Below are 18637 nucleotides of genomic sequence, written 5' to 3' on the forward strand. Positions count from 1 at the left end.
TCCATGAGCTCTGTTTGCCACACCCTCACAAATGTGACATTACTAAAAAGCCCAGGATGTACTCTATAAACTAAAGTACTGGGAAAAAAACAATTACTGTATATAAGATGACTTATCCAACTATACATCCACTTGTAAGAGACATGTATGTCATGGAAGTCTTGGTATTTTTTGGATGATTTCTACAAATCATCTTTTTTGTAACTGAATGAATGTCAGAAAAATACTAAAAACATTTTAATAAACCTCAAAAACTTTAGATATACTAAAAAAGGGCTATGAGGGTGAACTTTTTTTTTTTGTTTTGTTATCATTTTTTATATAAAAAATTCATAAAAGCAGCTTTTCAGTCAATACATCATCTGTAGTTCTCTATAACATCATTGTAAAATTGCTTTATTCTGTGTTTGATTAGAAAGCTTTAGAATTTATTTATGCAATTTTATACAGAAAATGAGTGAATCATGCAAGAAATTTTTTATTTTTTAAATAATATTTACAAATATCCATATATCCATGATGTTGATCGCAGAAATGTTGAATTAAATAGGCTATTCGTTCTTAATCAGTATATGTTGGACTTTTGTATGTTGGTATTTATTGATGTGCAGGATCACTTCCTCAATTCAGAACAGGTGACCTTTGTCTACTTGGTTGTCCTTATTCCCTAAAACAGATCAACTAGCAGTTACATTTACTCTGCACTTATCCAGACAAATAAATCCATTTAAATCTTGTATGATTTTTGGAAATCTAATTTGTATATTTGGAATAAAAATGTATTACAGACTTATTGATTTTTATTTAAATGTAATGTAAAATAAATACTATGTTATTTCAAAAAATATGGTTTGTGTAGTAGGTGAGAAACATTGATGTGTTTGTGTAAAAATTGTTTGACATAAATTCATCAAATCATACAAGATTTAAATGGATTTATTAGTCTGGATAAGTGCAGAGTAAATGTCTCCTACGTTTCACCGTTAGTTTGATGACGGTCCCTAACTCGTTAGATGAAGTAGTTGTTTGATAAACGGTTTAATTATAATCTTTCTTTAGATAAATAGACGTAATCTTAAAATTAACATAAAATAGTTTTTGTAGTATGTTGACTATTTTCATTCGTGTAAGAAATCATAAAATAAGAAGGTCTTAGGTGTTTTTTTTCAACCACTTATTTAGATCGAAATGCCGAATGTCAGACAAATGTTGAATATTAAACTAAGTTTAGACATTGTTGCTCCTAAAGGAGAATCTTAATCGGCACGGCAAGCTGCAAGGTTACACAAGCTACAGCATCATGCATGTGTGCAAACTGTCTCTTCATCAGCAGATACGCTTCAGTCAGCTATGCAGCATTTAAGGTAATGAACTTTTCTCGTTATAACGACATCCTATTCACGTTATAACGACATCCTTTTCTCGTTATAACGACATCCTTTTCTCGTTATAACGACATCTTTTTCTCGTTATAATGACATACTTTCTCGTTATAACGACATCCTATTCTTGTTATAACAACATACTGACGGCTTTTTTTTAAAAATCTGTGTGGCAGCAATATGCTTCCGTAGTATTCCATGTATTTAGTACTAAATACAATAATTAAGTGTTTTTGCTATCCAAAACAGCCTAGCCATTGGGAGGTGCACTAGTCAGTGCACTCTCAGTGCCGGTCCTAAGCCCAGATAAAAATATGAGAGTTGCATCAGTAAACTGCTGAAGGCCACAGCAAGCCTTCATGCCCTCTGGGTGGAAGGTATAAGATTCTGTTTCCTTGTCAAAAATACAACAGAAACTAATTCCAGGTGTCTGTATGCCTCTTTCCCATAGTGTCTGACATAACCTGTATTTCTAAACACACTTGTTAGCCTTTACCCTATGAGATTTGTAATTGTGTGTGATACAGGAACCAGAGAAAAGTTTAATAATTCCCAATAAATAAACAGATGCCATAGGTTTGAATTTGAATCTTCTGGACCTGGTCTTCAGCCGTCCAGCTTCTGTTTTGGACCTCACCGTCACCCCACTTCACCTCTCCGACCATCACTTTGTGTCCTTCTCTCTCTATCTCCCAACTCTTTCTACCTCCAACCACACTTACACCCTTAAAACACGCCCTAATCTTCACTCTTTATCTTCCTCCCTGCTGATCTCTAACATCCTAACTTCACTACCTAACCCTGACATGCTTGCGACCCTTCCACTCAACTCTGCAACTAATACTCTACTCTCTTCTCTTTCAACATCCCTCGATCAGCTCTGTCCTCTTACCCTCAAACAAGGAAAACCTTCTCACCCTGCTCCTTGTCTTTCAGGTGCATTGTGCAGCAACAGAAGAGAATTGAGGGCAGCTGAGAGAAAGTGGAGGAAATCTAAGCTAGGTGTTGATCTCCACTACTACCATGATCTGCTGTCCAGGTTCTCATCCGGCGTGACTGCTGCAAAAACATCTTTTTACAAAGCCAAGCTTGAACAATCTGCTGCTGACCCATGTAAGCTTCATGCTATCTTTTCGTCTCTTCTGAACCCTCCTCCTCCTCCCCCATCTGCCTCTCTTACTGCTACTGACTTTGCAACATTCTTTCAGGACAAGATTGACAAAATCAATCAATCCTTCTCACCGACTGACCAACTTTCAACTGACCCTCAACCCACCAACACACTCACCAGCTTCACCCCACTCACCATGGATGAGGTTACACAGCTCCTCTCATCCAGCAATCCCACTACATGCACACTCGACCCTATACCATCCACCATCCTTAAAGACATCTCACAGGACCTAATCCCCTTCATCACACCCATCATCAACAACTCCATGACATCAAGTGTTGTCCCTACTGCTTTTAAGAAGGCTCAGGTCATTCCCCTTCTTAAGAAACCTACACTAGACACTACAGACATCAACAACTACAGACCTGTCTCACTCCTCTCTTTTCTATCCAAAATTCTTGACTTGAAAGTGCTGTCTATAACCAACTATCTGCCTTTCTTACTCAGAATGACCTCCACGATCCGTACCAGTCTGGCTTCAAGGCAGCGCATTCTACGGAAACAGCACTTGTAGCTGTTACTGAGAAGCTTCATGCAGCCAAAGCAGCCAAACTGTCATCGTTCGTTATTCTTCTTGACCTCTCTGCAGCCTTCGACACCGTGAATCACAGCATTCTCTTGTCCACACTCTCCAACCTTGGAGTAACAGGTTCAGCATGGCAATGGATGGCCTCCTACCTCGAAGGGCGCTCCTACCAAGTGTCATGGAGGGGATCCATATCTCCCCCATGCACTCTCTCAACCGGTGTTCCTCAGGGCTCTGTACTTGGTCCACTTCTTTTCTCTATCCTCACCCGCTCTCTGGGCAAGGTCATAGCCTCCCATGGCTTCTCCTACCACTCCTATGCAGATGACACTCAGCTCGTTCTGTCATTTCCTCCTTCAGACACGCAAGTCTCAGCTCGCATCTCAGAATGTCTGCGAGATATCTCACAATGGATGTCGGCTCATCATCTAAAACTTAATCCCAGCAAGACCGAGATGTTGCTCATTCCTGGAGATCAGTCTCCAACCCAGGACCTAGTCATTTCTCTGAATGACTCCCAGATCAGACCATCTGATAAGGTAAGAAGTCTTGGTGTTGTCCTTGATAACCAGCTGACATTCTCTCCTCATATAGCCAACATGACGAGAGCGTGTCGGTTCCTCCTGTACAACATCAGGAAGATTCGTCCATTTCTCTCCAGGGAACCTGCCCAGATTCTGGTGCAATCACTTGTAATCTCACGGTTGGACTACTGCAACTCCCTTCTGGCTGGAGCTCCCATGTCCACGATTAAACCCTTACAGCTCATTCAAAATGCAGCTGCACGTCTGGTTTTTAACCAACCCAAACACTGCCACATCACCCCACTGCTGCGTTCTCTTCACTGGCTTCCTGTAGCTGCACGCATTCAGTTTAAAACACTGACTCTTGCCTACAAAGCCAAAAATGGACCAGCCCCAAGCTACCTTCGTGGCCTAATCAAACCCCGCTCTGTACCACGCAACCTCCGAGCCCCTAGTCTCGCTCGACTTGAGCCTCCATCCAGGACTAAAGGAAGACAAGCATCAAGGCTGTTCTCTGTTCTAGTGCCGAAGTGGTGGAATGAACTTCCTCTGTCTGTCCGAACATCTGAGTCTCTTGCTGTCTTTAAAAAAACGATTAAAAACCCACCTTTTTACTAAACACTTAGACTGACTTGTACTTATTTACTAACATTTTGTTCCATTCTTTTCCTTTTCCAAAAAAAAAAAAAAACGTGGCTTCTAACAGGTTCTAGCAGATTTGTGTTCTTCGACTGTTGTTTACCTAAACTTGAGAAATAAAATGTTCACTATAGAAGCACTTCTGTAAGTCGCTCTGGATAAGAGCGTCTGCTAAATGCTGAAAATGTAAATGTAAATGTAAACTAACTAACTCGCACTGTACAACTCAGCACTAAACTTACAGCACGTAAAAAGTTTAAAACAGCAGTAAAATAAAGAGTTAAACAGTCATGTCTCTTTAGATCTTTAACTGTACTTATTTCAGTGAACAGAGAGTAATTATATAAATAACAGGTTAATAAATATTACTTACCAACACATGTCAGCAGAAGCAGAGACACCGTGCAGTTTACACCACGTAAATCCATCAGTACTGATCCACAATTTTGTTTCAAAAACACTAAACCTGTTATTTTTTATCTAATAACACATTTCTGCTTCTAATTATCTGATGTGAAGTGAAAGTACACGCAGGAGTGAACAGCCTGAACTATTTATTTACCTCATCATGCACTTTAATCACTTCCTTGTTTCTCCCCAAACTAAGCTATAAACTGAATATAAAACTTGTTTATGCAAATCCTTCTGCATTGTTCCAAAATGTCTAAAACGAAATAATTTAAAAACATGAATACAGTTTGTAACCTTATTTAAAAGGTGAATAAATTATTTCTTTATTAATCATTATTTCTTTTTTTAAAAAATTGTGTAAAATGCTAATAAACAGAAAACAATAGGCCTAATTTGTAAATGTTTTTTGATGTGTATGAATAACAAACTGATATATTACCTTATTAACTTCTCTAACAGATCAAGTAATAATTTTCTCTTTCAGCTGCTCCTATATATCATTAATAGTCACAGATGATCATTCTAGTCCGCATACAATACTAGCTCACCGAGCTTGTGGGAATTGCTAAAAAGTTCATACTGACTGTTATAGAAAGGTAAATTGCAGCTTGCTGCTTATGGGGCTGCATAACCACAGACTTAGTCAGTGTTTGCTGGCCCCTCTTCAGCCCCAAGTGAGTGGAAAAAAACAATTACTGTATATAAGATGACTTATCCAACTATACATCCACTTGTAAGAGACATGTACTGTATGTCATGGAAGTCTTGGGATTTTTGGATGATTTCTACAAATGTTTTTTGTATCTGAATGAATGTCAGAAAAATACAGAATCAGAAATAAACATTTTAATGAAGCTCAATAACTTTAGATATACTTTAGGGTAAAAAAATTCTATGAAGGTGAACGTCTGGTGACAAGTGTTTTTAATTTAAAAGAGTTTCAGAACACATGCTTATAATTTTTAATATATTTTTTTAAATAAAATTCACAAAAGCAGCTTTTCAGACAATACATCTTCTGTAGTTCTCTATAACATCATTGTGTCATTAACATAATATTCTGTGTTATATTTTTTTCAATAATATTTACAAATATCCATATATCCATGATGTTGATTGCAGAAATGTTGAATTATATAGGTTATGCATGCTTAATCAGTGTATGTTGGACTTGAAGTATTTATTGATGTGCAGGATCACTTCCTCAATTCAGAACAGGTGACCTTTGTCTGCTCGGTTGTCCTTATTCCCTAAAACAGATAAACTAGCTGTTACATAATGGAGTGCTTTGTTTAATTCTGACAGAATGATGTCAATAAGAAAAATAAAAAGTACAAATATGCAAAGAATTTAGTGATGTATGTCCCATTTTATAACACACTAAGACTAATTTGCTACCTACTCGTTTACGGTTCTCTTTGCATTTCTTTGTTCGATGTAAATTTGCCTTCAATATTTAATTCCCTTTGACTTCTATACTCCCATTATTATTATTATTTTTTTTATTTTGCATGTTTTCTTAAGTGTGCATAACATATTATTTCAGACCTTAACCTCATGCAAAGAACAAATAAACTATAAAAATTCCAAAGCTAGTTAAACTTACAGTACACTCTAAAAAGTAATTCAGATGGCATTTAGCCAATACTTAAATATATGCACTGCTGTATGATAAAAAATCAAGTTACATTATATTACACAATTTTTTACTTGCAGTTGTTATTTTATTGAGTTCTGATAACGCACAAATTATAAGTGTTGTTTCAACACACTCTAATGAATCACCTGAACTTAAGATATTTGGTTAAACAATAAAGAACAAAATTTAGCTTCTAGCAACTTAAAATACATACATTGTACAACTTAATTTTCTCAGTAGTTTGAATTCGCCCCGCCCACACGGACAGAAACGGTCTGTGTTCTCAAGGCGCGCTTTCTTCATTGTGGAGTGAGTTTTTTACAAGCAAGGTGAGCGTTCTAACCGTTACAAACATTTTTGACTTATATATCTACAGATTTCACTTTTGTGATTTTAATAATTTGCCCGCTTTGCAGTTGAAGGTCGGCAGGCACAAACTACAAGAGCGAGAGAGCGGGAAAGAGAGAGTTTGAGTGCTATGCAAATTAGCTAGCTAGCTAGCTTTTCTTCAGCCTGGCATAGACCGACACACCATTTGGTTTAAAACTTGACTTTTGCATGGATTAAAATATTTCCATTGACATAAAATTTCCCTGGTGAGCTGTTAAAAACTTATTTTTTGTCTAGTCTATTTTGCGATGTTTGTGTAGCAAAAAGTAGCCAACATCTATGCTAAGGTTGGCTAGCTAATTATTACGTGTTTGCGTTCTAGGTAAAAAATAAACTAAACAATAAACATTACTCATTTGTTTAATGCATATCATTTTTCCAAATACTAATTTTACAGACTGATATGTGGAATTAGTTTTTTCATAGTTTTTATTGTTGTCCATTAATGGGATTTGTTAAAAGTAGATGTGTTCTGTAATAAATGATTTTTGGTAATAATTCATGTTTCCATGTTCTTGTATCATTGTTTAAATTGTTTTACATTCAGCAGATTCAGTGCAATGCTAACAAACATTTAAATTAATGTTTAGAGATATTAGGCTACAGGATGGTGGGTCAACATAATTCTATGAGCAGTTGGCATAACTCAAAAAGACTAATGCAAAATGTTGCCTTGATTTTTTTTGTTGACCCAATGTTTTATTTAATATTAACAACTTTTAAGTTAAATGAATATTAAATAAAACATTGGGTCAACAAAAAAAATCAAGGCAACATTTTGCATTAGTCTTTTTGAGTTATGCCAACTGCTCGTAGAATTACGTTGATCCAACACAATATTGGTTTGGTGGATTAGCTTTTCATAATTCAGTAAAAAGCATTTTTAAATAACATCAACTTAAAAATATCTGTTCATGTTGACAGTTATTAAGTTTGTGTATTTTAAAATATTGTGTTGGGTCAACATAATTCTACGAGCAGTTGGCATAACTCAAAAAGACTAATGCAAAACGTTGCCTTAATTTTTTTTGTTGACCCAATGCTTTATTTTTTAGAGTGTACTTAATCAAAAGTCAAGAATAAGGGAAGGGGGTGGAGAGATGGACTTCTGCTCAGGTAGAAACTTTCTCTAATTTGTGGAATTTATTTACAGCATATGAACCAATGAAATCTCCAGAACCAAAACTCACAATACAACTTGTACGTATTGATGTTTTAGCTTCAGGAGCCACCCACTGGTGATGCTGCTGTAACATCCAACTCTGCCATTACAGCTTCTGTCAAATTCCAAATTTGCTTTGTTCTCTCAAACACAAAGGCATATCCTAGGACTAATTTATTTTGCCCATTTAAGGGCTCATACCTCACACTTACATTGTGAAGTCTTAGAATGATTCTTTTACAAAGTCCCTTGTTTTACTGTCTTTTGTCCCATCATTTTGGATTTATTTGTATTTGCTGTTAAATCATCTGCTAATGGTAGCAAATAGTAACAGTGTTTCTGTAGAAGAGCTTACCTGTTTTTTCTGCCATTTGGAAGTCTCATGTTCACATATGTTGATTCCTAAGAGATAAAACAGACTGTAAAATTTCTACTGATTTAAATCAAAATAAAAAAAATCAAATTTCCTCAGAGCAGTAACTTATAACTAAATGACAAAAGATTTTACACCTTGATGAATGTATCATTAAGCATATACTCTGAGGTGTGTGCAAAATATGTGATAAGCAGGTAGTAAAATTTGACTAGGAGGGCATAATCAGGTATCAGCCAAGAAACAACATAACATTTTCATCCAGGCACATTAAGCACTTTTTAATAGTCTAATTAGTTAACATCAATTAATGATGAAATTTAATACTTACATTCATGCCACTGTGGTTATTTCGGAAACTATCAACATTTTCATAGTTTGAATCCTAAGAGCACGAAGCACAGCGTGAAATGGCAAATAATGATCAAGATATTCTGCAAAACTTACTGTTGTGCTCTTCTTTAAATTGTCTATTATCTATGAATATTGTCCATAAATTTAAAGGGCACAACAAATATCTATGGCATCTGTATTACGATTTCACCATTACAATTCTCATAGGGTAAAGTGCATTTAGAAATACAGGTTAAGCCAGCCACTATGGGAAAGAGGGCACATGGTGTAACATACATCTGGGACTGGCTACTGTCATATTTTTTGACAAGGAAACAGAATGTTATCCCTTCCACCCTTGCTTGCTGTGGCACCCAGGAGCCTTCAGCAGTTTAGCAATTTTTTTTTCAGCTGCTCCTGTATTTAGGGGCTTCAACAGTGGATCTGGTCCACAGACTAGACTTGGCACAGTTGCTCCTCCTGACATGTTTTTATGTGGGCTTGGGACCAGCACAGACAAGTGCACCTCTCAATGGCTAGGCTGTTTTGGATAGCATAAAATCATTAAAGGAACAATTAATTATTGTATTTAGTACAAAATACATAGAATACAGATAACACTCACCTCTGCATCTTTGCTTTGTGTGGCTGTGTTAAGTAACATAGTATATTATTGTTTTGCTATAGAATATTCTACATAAAGACCACAGTATGTCATAACGTTCTATGCAAGAGCAAAATGTAAGCCACAAAACAATCATATTACTTATACATATTATTATAAATAAGAAAAATAGTAGATGCAACACTATCAGTCTTTTTTAATTCTATAGTCCATAACAATCATTAAAATGAATATATGTGGCCGCTCAGGTGGTGCATCGGAAAAAAAAACATGCGCTGCAACCAGAGCTGGATTTTGAAAGCGCGTCGTTTCGAATCCAGCTCTGCCTTCACCGGTCGAAGGCTGGGCGGCTATATGAACAACGATTGGCATGTTGTTCAGGGTGGGGGGGGCGGGACTTTAGACCGGAGGGGATACTCTCTCAGGAATGGGGCGGTTGCGCCCTCTGTTGGCTGGTTGGTGGTGCCTGCATGGAGACGGGAGGGGGTGCGGCGGAGTGTGTGATCCTCCGTGCGCAGTACTCTGACACGCTCCACTCGTCAAGTGTGGGTGATAAGACGGTCGATTGGCTGTGCACGTGTCGGAGGAGGCGTTGAACGGCCCATACCTGTCAAGTCTCCCGTTTTGGCCGGGAAACTACCATATTTTACCCCTCTTTCCCGCCGTCCTCCCGTATTAGTATTTCCCGTAAATTTCCCGTATTATACTATAATTTTAAAAAACATTCCCGTGCCTCTCCAAACTGAAATGTCACTGTGATGTTCTGTTATTTACATTGGGCAAAGGGAAACCCTGGCGTTCATTTGTGCCTTTGCTGTTCCAGTGGGTAGTCGGCATTATATGGCCAGGAAAACATTTGCCTGTGAGTATTTTTATGTTTAGTTACTGTATAACTTTATTTTTAGACTATCTCTGATGTAAACCTTGGTTAATGTATGAAAATAAGTTCTAAATCTCTTGAGTAATTTGTAAATGCTAACCGCTAGCATCTATATGGTTTTTTCCATAGAAGTTAGTTTTAAGCTAATGATTCGGTTCTATTTATTTTAATGTACAGTGTCACGTAAATGCACTCAGGAAACAAATGTAACTAAGACACATTTTGTATGTCTGCTTTACAGTTTTACAGTGAGTCTTAAGTAAAGTTTTGGAGATTATTTCGGTTTCCGGCTTTTCTTGGGAAACTGTTATCTATCTGTCGAGCTTGTAGCCACACACACGAGCAGGGGCAGAATAGTCACTAACCTCGCGAGAACTGCCACCCAGGCTGCTGCAAGTGGCAGTTCTCGCGAGGTTAGTGCGGACAGCGGGAACAAACCTGGAACAGGGAGAGATGGATGGATGCAAGGAGAGAGAGGGCATTCCTGCCAAAAAAGTAAAGACTGCATGTAAATATCTAGAGAAATGGGACATCGAATTTACCTTTCTAAAGAGGAGCAGGATGGGGCAAAGTTATGCAAAGGTAGGCCTATCAGATTCTGATCATCTAATTGTAGTTTGTAAGTGGTTCACAGGTGGTTATTTTAGATTTCTTGTAAACCTGTCTTAAAATGTAAGGGATACTGAACCTCGGTTGGGCTGGTGGGACGGCTCGAAGAGCGCGGCGGAAAATTTCCCTTATTTTTAAATCCAAAACTTGACAGGTATGGAACGGCCTCGTCAGCCCCAATCAGGAGCAGGGACCGGCATAATGAGAGAATGACTGACGGGATGAAATTGGACACGCTAAATTAAAAAAAAAATTAAAAAAAAATGAATATATGTTGCTGTAATTTACGTGGTTTACATACCTCTGTGGTTATCACCTCCTTTTGTTTTTGCTCTGCATAATAAAAACAATTAAATACAGATCACTTATTACAATTCATTTTAATCTGGAATTATATGTAACAAGAATGTAGTTACAGGAGCTGAGTGTTAAATTAATACAGAGAAAGTGTTCGTACAAAGTACTGAACTTAATTAGGTAAATTAAGGTCTTGGGTATTCAGGAGGATGTAATTAATGCAAAAGGTCTATAGATTGAATTACTTACATTTTAGTTGTTTTCAGAAAGTAGACAATTAAACCAGCAACTGCAGCAACACCTAACAACACCCCAATAACAATCCCAGCTATAGCTCCTCCAGACAGTGAATCTCCATCTCCACCAACAGCCTCTTTTCCTAAAACACACAAAAATGCTCATTCAAAATCATAATTCTAGTTCATATGTAAATTTAAAAAAAGGTTTTGAAAAAAAAAATACAAAGGAACACAAGAACCTCAGTAAGGCAGAAATGCTCAATACAGAAATACGTGTGTATAGCATTAATTCAGGTAAAAGGTCATTTAATAATAAACTTAAGTCAGGCTTCTTTCTTACTTTTTCACCATTAATATGACATTATGTACAGTATGTTGTAAAATCTTGCATGGTTCACCTGTCCAGGAATTATATCATATATGACAGGGTTGTTAAAGGATCTGTATATTTTAGGGTAGTTAAAACATATAGAGCAGGGGTGTCCAGACTACATCTGGTGGGCCATTTGTGACCCGTTACCCTGTCTGAAACGTTCCGTGAGGTATTTTAGAAATGAAATGAAAGTTGGCCCACAAGTCTAAGGTCTAAAACAAGTCATTCCTAGTTTAAACTCTGGGTGTGGCTATCACGTATAACCAGTCTAAAACACTCCACATCTCCTGTTCTTATTCATTTAAACTGTAATGATGTTACACCTGCATTAATGTTCCTGAACTTCAGAGGGAAGTGTGTATGTTTTTTTTAAGAAATTCTTACCTTTGACTACCAAGCTGTGGGATTTTGAGACAGTAAGACTGGTGATAGTATTTGAGGCTGTGCAGGTGTATATTCCACTGTTACTAAAGGTAGCCCGTTCCACAGTAAATACACCTGAAGTCTCTGTGGTTAAACTCCCATTAAACTCCCATCTGTATAAGGGAGGTGGTGCAGATTCAGTAATGCAATATAATTCTACTCTTGTTCCCTCCTCCACATCTCCTTTTCCATCAATCCTGATATTATCTGGTCCATCTGTAACATAGAAAACATGTAAACACAACTGAGATGTTCATCACCAGATCCATCACAGCTCTCATAAATCATAACATTTCTACTTACAGTTAACAGTCATCCTGAACTCTGCAGTACCAAAGCTGACCGGGTTGCTGATATTACATTGGTACAGTCCAGTGTCTGTTCTCTTCACAGGATTGATCATTACAGTTTTGTTATCAGCTGAGAATGCGATATTGTCGCTAACAGACAACTTCTCATTATTCTTCATCCATTCAGTATTGACGATGGTCCCACTGCCTTCACAGGTTAATTTAGTAGAGTCACCTTCTATTAGAAACCCTGTTGGTCTAGTAATTGTCACTCCACGTATCATTTCTGTCAAAATCACAAATAAAAGAAATACATGGCAAAGTTTAGATTTTTAAAAACATCTAAATGGAATAAAGGCTTTGTGTATGCCAGTCAACCCCCTAAGTATACATGCAATATCCAAAATGGATTAAGTACAGTGCCATAACTAGGAGATCATGGGCCCCAGTGCAAAAAAATGTGGGCGCCTGTCATATATGTAGATACATTTATTTTAATATTTTACTTACCGAAAATATTGTAATATAATAATAACAATTACCTGCAATACATGTGCACCCCCCCCCCCCCCCCCCCCCCAACACACACACACAGGACAGCCTATCAGATTTTGCACCTTCAGTTTAAAAACTTCCAGGATTACTGTACTGTGCTCCTGTGAACACAGCAAGGTAAAAAAAAAAGACAAGATTTCATAAGTTTGGTGTGATGAACTCCAACTGTACTAGCCTGCTCTGAACTTGACCCTTTAGCACTGCAAAATTGTGAAGAAGGATGTCCAACAAGCTCATGTGTTGACACAGTTTTAGCTAAATAGTGTTCAACTTAAGATCACCATGTACAATGCCAAATCAGAAAAAGTTAGGACCATAAAAGACCCTAACTTTTGGACCTGTAACAGTCTGGGTGGTCCTTTTCATCTGTGGTCTGAAACACAGGGCGTCCATTTAAAAAAAAAACCTGGAATGCTGATTCCTTTGACCACAATACATGTTTCCACTGTGTGATGGACCATCCTAGATGCCTCCCAGCCCAGAGAAGTAGATGCTGCTTCTGGACATGGTTAACATAAGGCTTCTGTTTTTGCACAGTAAAGTTTTAAGTGGCATTTGTGCATGTAACTCTGTATTGTAGTGCTTGACAAAGGTTTTGCCAAAGTAAACCTCTGCCCATGTGGTTATATCAGCTATTGTCAAGTAGTGGTTCTTGATGTAGTGCCGTCTGAGGGGTGGAAGATCACAGGCATTCAGCTTGCACTCTTAACCTTAATGCACTGAAATTTCTCCTGATTCCTTGAATGGTTTAATGATATTATGCACTCAACCTAGAGGGAGAAACATGCAAATCCCTTCCAATCTTTCTTTGAGGTTCATTGTTTTTAAACATTTCAATCATTTTCTCACACATTTGTGGACAAACTGGAGATCCTCTGATCATCTTTGCTCATCAAAGACTCAGCCTTTCCTGGATGCTGCTTTTGTACCAAACCATGATTACTGATGATCACCTGTGTGGAATCACATAATTATTTAGTTTTTCACCTCATTACAAGTCCTAAATTGCCCTCTTTTCAACTTTTTTTGGAATGTGTTGCAGGCCTAAAATACAGGAATGAAGGTTTATTAATAAATGAAATAAAATATCACAGGTTCAAACTGTCTGCAATCAAATAAAAGTCAAAGTAAATGTAAGGAACACTGCATTTTTATTTTATTTGCATTTTCCCAACTTTTTTCTTGTTTTGGGTTGTAAAAAAACAATAATAAAATTATGGGAAAGTATGTAATTTTAATGTTGTGGCAACAGTTTGAAAAAGAATCAATCCTGATTTTAGCCTTATTAAAAATCTTAAAGATGCTAATTGTGAAGTAGAATACACGGCACAATTTTAGTGCCCATCCTTAATTATATTATTGAGATTTTTATGGTGAACTCCTGGATCACAATGCAATCCTGCCCCCCAAAAAGATTTTATTTACCAGACACCTGCAGTAAATTATCAGAAAGAGCAATTCCATCTTTAGTTACAGTCAGGCTGTTAAATCCATAAGCTCCAGAGAAAGACTGTTTCTGTTAAACCCAGTTCTGTTTGAGTAATTAAAATCATAGACAATGTTATTACCAACTGCAGTAACAATGTTTGTTCTCCCAAAACTCCAGTAGATCAGTGTATAAGGTAGAGGAGAAATTGTCTTTGGGTGAAGTTCTTCAGTCAAAATGTCAGGAAAAATCTTGCCAAAAACCAGACCTGTGTGAAAAAAATAAATAAGCTAAGCAACAAATAACGAGAAAGACCAGTAAGGTAGATTATTAATTAATTGATCAAGAAAATATTAATTAAATGAAATAGTAACTTACAAAGAATAATGTCCAGCAGGAGGAGTTTTAGTTCATTAATAGAATGAAACACTAAGCTACCACTGTCTCTGGCGGGTGTTTAAAGTGCAGCCACACATCTTTACTGGCTCCCTATAGCTGTAATCATGGTTGCCAAAAAGCCAAAAATGGACAAACCCAAACCTACCATAAAGCCTAATCAAACACTGTTCTTTCTATTATTCTCTTCTCTATTCTCTACTCAAATTTTCTTTCAACAGCATTTCAGTAGTGTTTTCAGGCTACTGTCTGTCTGGACTGGAGTAAAGAAATGTTTAGTGAGGAAAACACAAAGCTCTTCTGTAAGTTGCTCTGCTGATTGCATTACATGTAAATACACTTGTCACAGTGCATGGCATAATGTTAATTACTCAACAGTATCATGTCTAAAAGGGTTTTTACTTATGTCTCTCTGATCAATTATTTTATATGATCACTCATTTGTAAATAGTTGTTCTTTGCATTTTATCTGGTGAATAATTCATAATACTGATCTTACCTCCAAATGCCAGGAGCAGCAGAGACAAAGTGCCGTACATACCATGTAACTCCATTAGTACAGATACAGAGATTAGCACAACACAACACACTTGTAGCTCTGCATCCACATTTCTACTACCAAATGACTGAAAAGCTTACAGAACAAACAAATATAACTTCCTCTTGTATAATCACTTACAGGAACTGTCCTTTGTTCAGCTCCTACCCAGACTAACCAAAAGTATATAGTCTTGTTTGTTTCTGTTTGTTTCTGACATGCAATTCCAAAACCATGAGCATCAATATGTTAATTCTGTAAAAATAAACATTAGTGAGGTAAGTCACTAATGTTGAATATAAAGGCCCCGACATAATTTCCTCATTCCAGCTGCAATACCTTTACTTAAGTAAATTATTTATACAGCACTAAATGATAAATACTACATATATAAGATATTTGTATTGTTTGATTTACTTAGTCTGACTGTGAGAATCAGTGTACACTAGATTTACTTGTACTGACTTGTACTTATTTACTAACACTTTATTCCCAAAATAAAAAAAAAATAAAAAAGAAAGCCACTTTGGTTCTAACAGGTTTTAGCAGATTTGTGTTCTTCGACTGTTGTTTACCTAAACTTGAGAAATGAAATGTTCACTATAGAAGCACTTCTGTAAGTCGCTCTGGATAAGAGCGTCTGCTAAATGCTGAAAATGTAAATGTAAATGTAAATTTACAGCACAAACATTGTATTCATATTAGTGACCTTTATTAAATAATGCTTTTATAATAACATAGGTCTTGCATTTACATTTAAAGGAAGTAAGTGATCAACATTTGAATTGAAACTATGATGTGGAGTGGTGCATTCATATGGTCTTAGTTTATGATATTTTGGTAAAAGATTGAAAATAGAAATTATTATTATGAGTTGTGCTCAAACCATGTTGTTTGTTTCAGGTTGTACAGTAAACCAACTCAGTACTATTTCCTTAGTTCTTACAAATTTTTTAATCAATTATTTGTTGTTTGGACCATTTAAAGAAATGTGGGGTTTGGGGCAAAAATTCCAATTTCGTGTTTTGGTTAATATGTTGATTTACTAACAAGGAAGGCAGTTTGTTTGGATGGATCCATTACATTAATGAACTGTATTATGTTTACATAATAACTTATATGTTATGCCTTTGCTAAAGGTATTTTGTGTAATAATTGTAAATCAGAAACAGAGAAATCAGAAATTTTATTTTATTCATAAATAAACTCCATAAACTTCCAATAATTAATCACATTTTTAAATGGTTTATTCGTTAACTTAATAAGTTAACAACTTTCAGAACAGCTTTATGGTTTAGTTCAATAATTAAAAAATGAGAAATTCCCTAAGGCAAAGAGGAAGTCAAAATGCAGTTCAATTATCATTAATACACTTTATCCACTGTTGGTCCATCAGCTCATCATGTAGGTGAAACCAGACAAGCAGTAAATACTTTATATTGGCAAAAGTATGTGGCACCCCTCCTATATTGTTGAATTCAGGTGTTTCAGGTAGCCCCTTTACTGCTTGCTATAAAGCCAAAAACAATCAAATTTATTTAATTGAAATTTATATTTACATCTGATGCTATTCCATGGTTTCATTTGTGTCTTTGTATACCACGTTTGAGGCTGTCCGAAACATTTTATTTACGCATCTCTGCTTTATGTACCCTTGACTTACGAACCGTTTACCACACGAACATTTTGGGTTACGATTACGAACCGAAATTCATGTGACGTCATGAACAAATTGACTCTGAACGTCTCTCTCTCTCTCTCTCTCTCTCTCTCTCTCTCTCTCTCTCTCTCTCTCTCTCTCTCTCTCTCTCTCTCTCTCTCTCTCTCTCTCTCTCTCTCTCTCTCTCTCTCTCTCTCTCTATATATATATATATATATATATATATATATATATATATATATATATATATATATATATATATATATATATATACAGTGAGCAAACATTCGGACAGCGGACAGTTTTTTAGTGTTCTTTACATTTTGTAAAATTCAATATTAAAATGTCCCCAGAGAATGTGGAGAGGAAGCACAGTGGTAAGAAAATTAATCTATTACTATTTGTTGTGTTGTATAATTACTCCTGCCAGTAGGTGTCACGGTGTATCAGCGAGTGAGAGAGAAGAAGGATCTCAGAGTAAAGTATTCTTTCTTTTGTGCAATTACACCTACAAAAGACAACACTAGTGAAATAAAGAAGGAAATAATAGAGATATATGAGAGTTGTTGTTTCTGGTAGATACATTTTACTAAAAAAGAAGAAAATTTATTATGGTGTATGGTACATCACACGTTTGTAAAATTGTGTTTTTTCCTCTCCTTTTACTCATTCCTTTCCTAAACCATACTGTACTGAAATGTGATGTTTTTAATGTATAGTACAGTACTACTGTGTATTGTTGTTTATTATTGTTTATTACAGGAGTGTCTATTCTATAATTAAGGATTTAAGTGAATTTATAACAAATAAGACCACTGAAGACATTAGAAAAGTTAGGTAAGGGGTGGGGTTTGGGAGGTCTGGCACAAATTAATTCTATTTACATTATCTATTGTGGAAAAATAGGTTTAACTAACGAACAGTTTGACTTAAGAACAGCCCTTCGGAACCAATTAAATTTGTAAGTCATTCGTAAGTTACTACTGTAGTTGTAAATGTAAAACAAATAATTCCCCGGAAAAACAACTACGTGGTCACAATGTGGTTACAGCTATTTTGACACTTACAACGTTGTAAGGACATAGTTAGAAATTCAGAAACACATTCATGGCTTGCAACAATGTTGTAATGCAATGGTATATAGAGCTATTATTAATCTTCTAACAAGGCAATAATCACAATATATGTTGGGATGCGTTTGTCCCCCAATATTTAATGTGCTCATAATGCCCCCATATAATATTGTAAAAAAACATAAATAACCAAATTCCTCTAACTAGTATAATTTTAGGATCAGTCAGTGTTCCCATTAGTTGCTGATATGGCAGCAATGTTTTAGAATGGCAGGAACTCAATGTTCAAATCAAACCTTCATTGATGATAAATTCTGTGGTCTGTGATGTTCTATCATATCAGTCAAATTAAAAACAGTTAAAAAATATATATATAAAAAAAATACAGGGAAATAAATGTAATGAATCATATTTGGTGTTTTATTACTCACCTTCAATCAACACACCTATATAAAATTTTAGCAGCAGTAAAAGGATACAAGCCCACTACCACTGAGATCTGGGTATCTGGGGATTAAATCTCAGCAGTGCTTTTAGCTGGGGGTCTGCAGTATTGGCTAATGTTGGGAGGTGCTTTTGTCAGTGCGCTCTCACTGCAGGTCCAAGTATGAAAGTTTGTTAAAGCTCGTTGCAACTGTTACAAAGAATACAATGTTATGGTGACACACAGAAGTCATATAAAATAGATGTCTGTGCCACT

At 36.2% G+C, this 18637-nt stretch overlaps 1 protein-coding gene and 1 long non-coding RNA gene across 2 annotated transcripts; both read right to left on the reverse strand.

Moving 5' to 3' along the window:
• Positions 1-5658: 5658 nt before the first annotated feature.
• Positions 5659-9220, reverse strand: LOC134310312 (uncharacterized). The gene is made up of 4 exons (XR_010011284.1): positions 9179-9220; positions 8552-8605; positions 8203-8249; positions 5659-5906 (listed from the first exon to the last, which is right to left on the reverse strand). It is a non-coding gene; the product is annotated as an uncharacterized LOC134310312 (long non-coding RNA).
• A 1740-nt stretch (positions 9221-10960) lies between these two features.
• Positions 10961-15220, reverse strand: zgc:198329 (uncharacterized protein LOC557409 homolog). The gene is made up of 5 exons (XM_062991611.1): positions 15166-15220; positions 12303-12575; positions 11961-12215; positions 11214-11343; positions 10961-11000 (listed from the first exon to the last, which is right to left on the reverse strand). The coding sequence occupies exons 1-5, from the start codon at positions 15218-15220 to the stop codon at positions 10961-10963; spliced, it is 753 nt and encodes a 250-aa protein (XP_062847681.1).
• Positions 15221-18637: the final 3417 nt, after the last annotated feature.

This window comes from Trichomycterus rosablanca, chromosome 3 (genome assembly GCF_030014385.1).
Source record: "Trichomycterus rosablanca isolate fTriRos1 chromosome 3, fTriRos1.hap1, whole genome shotgun sequence".
NCBI lineage: Eukaryota > Metazoa > Chordata > Actinopteri > Siluriformes > Trichomycteridae > Trichomycterus > Trichomycterus rosablanca.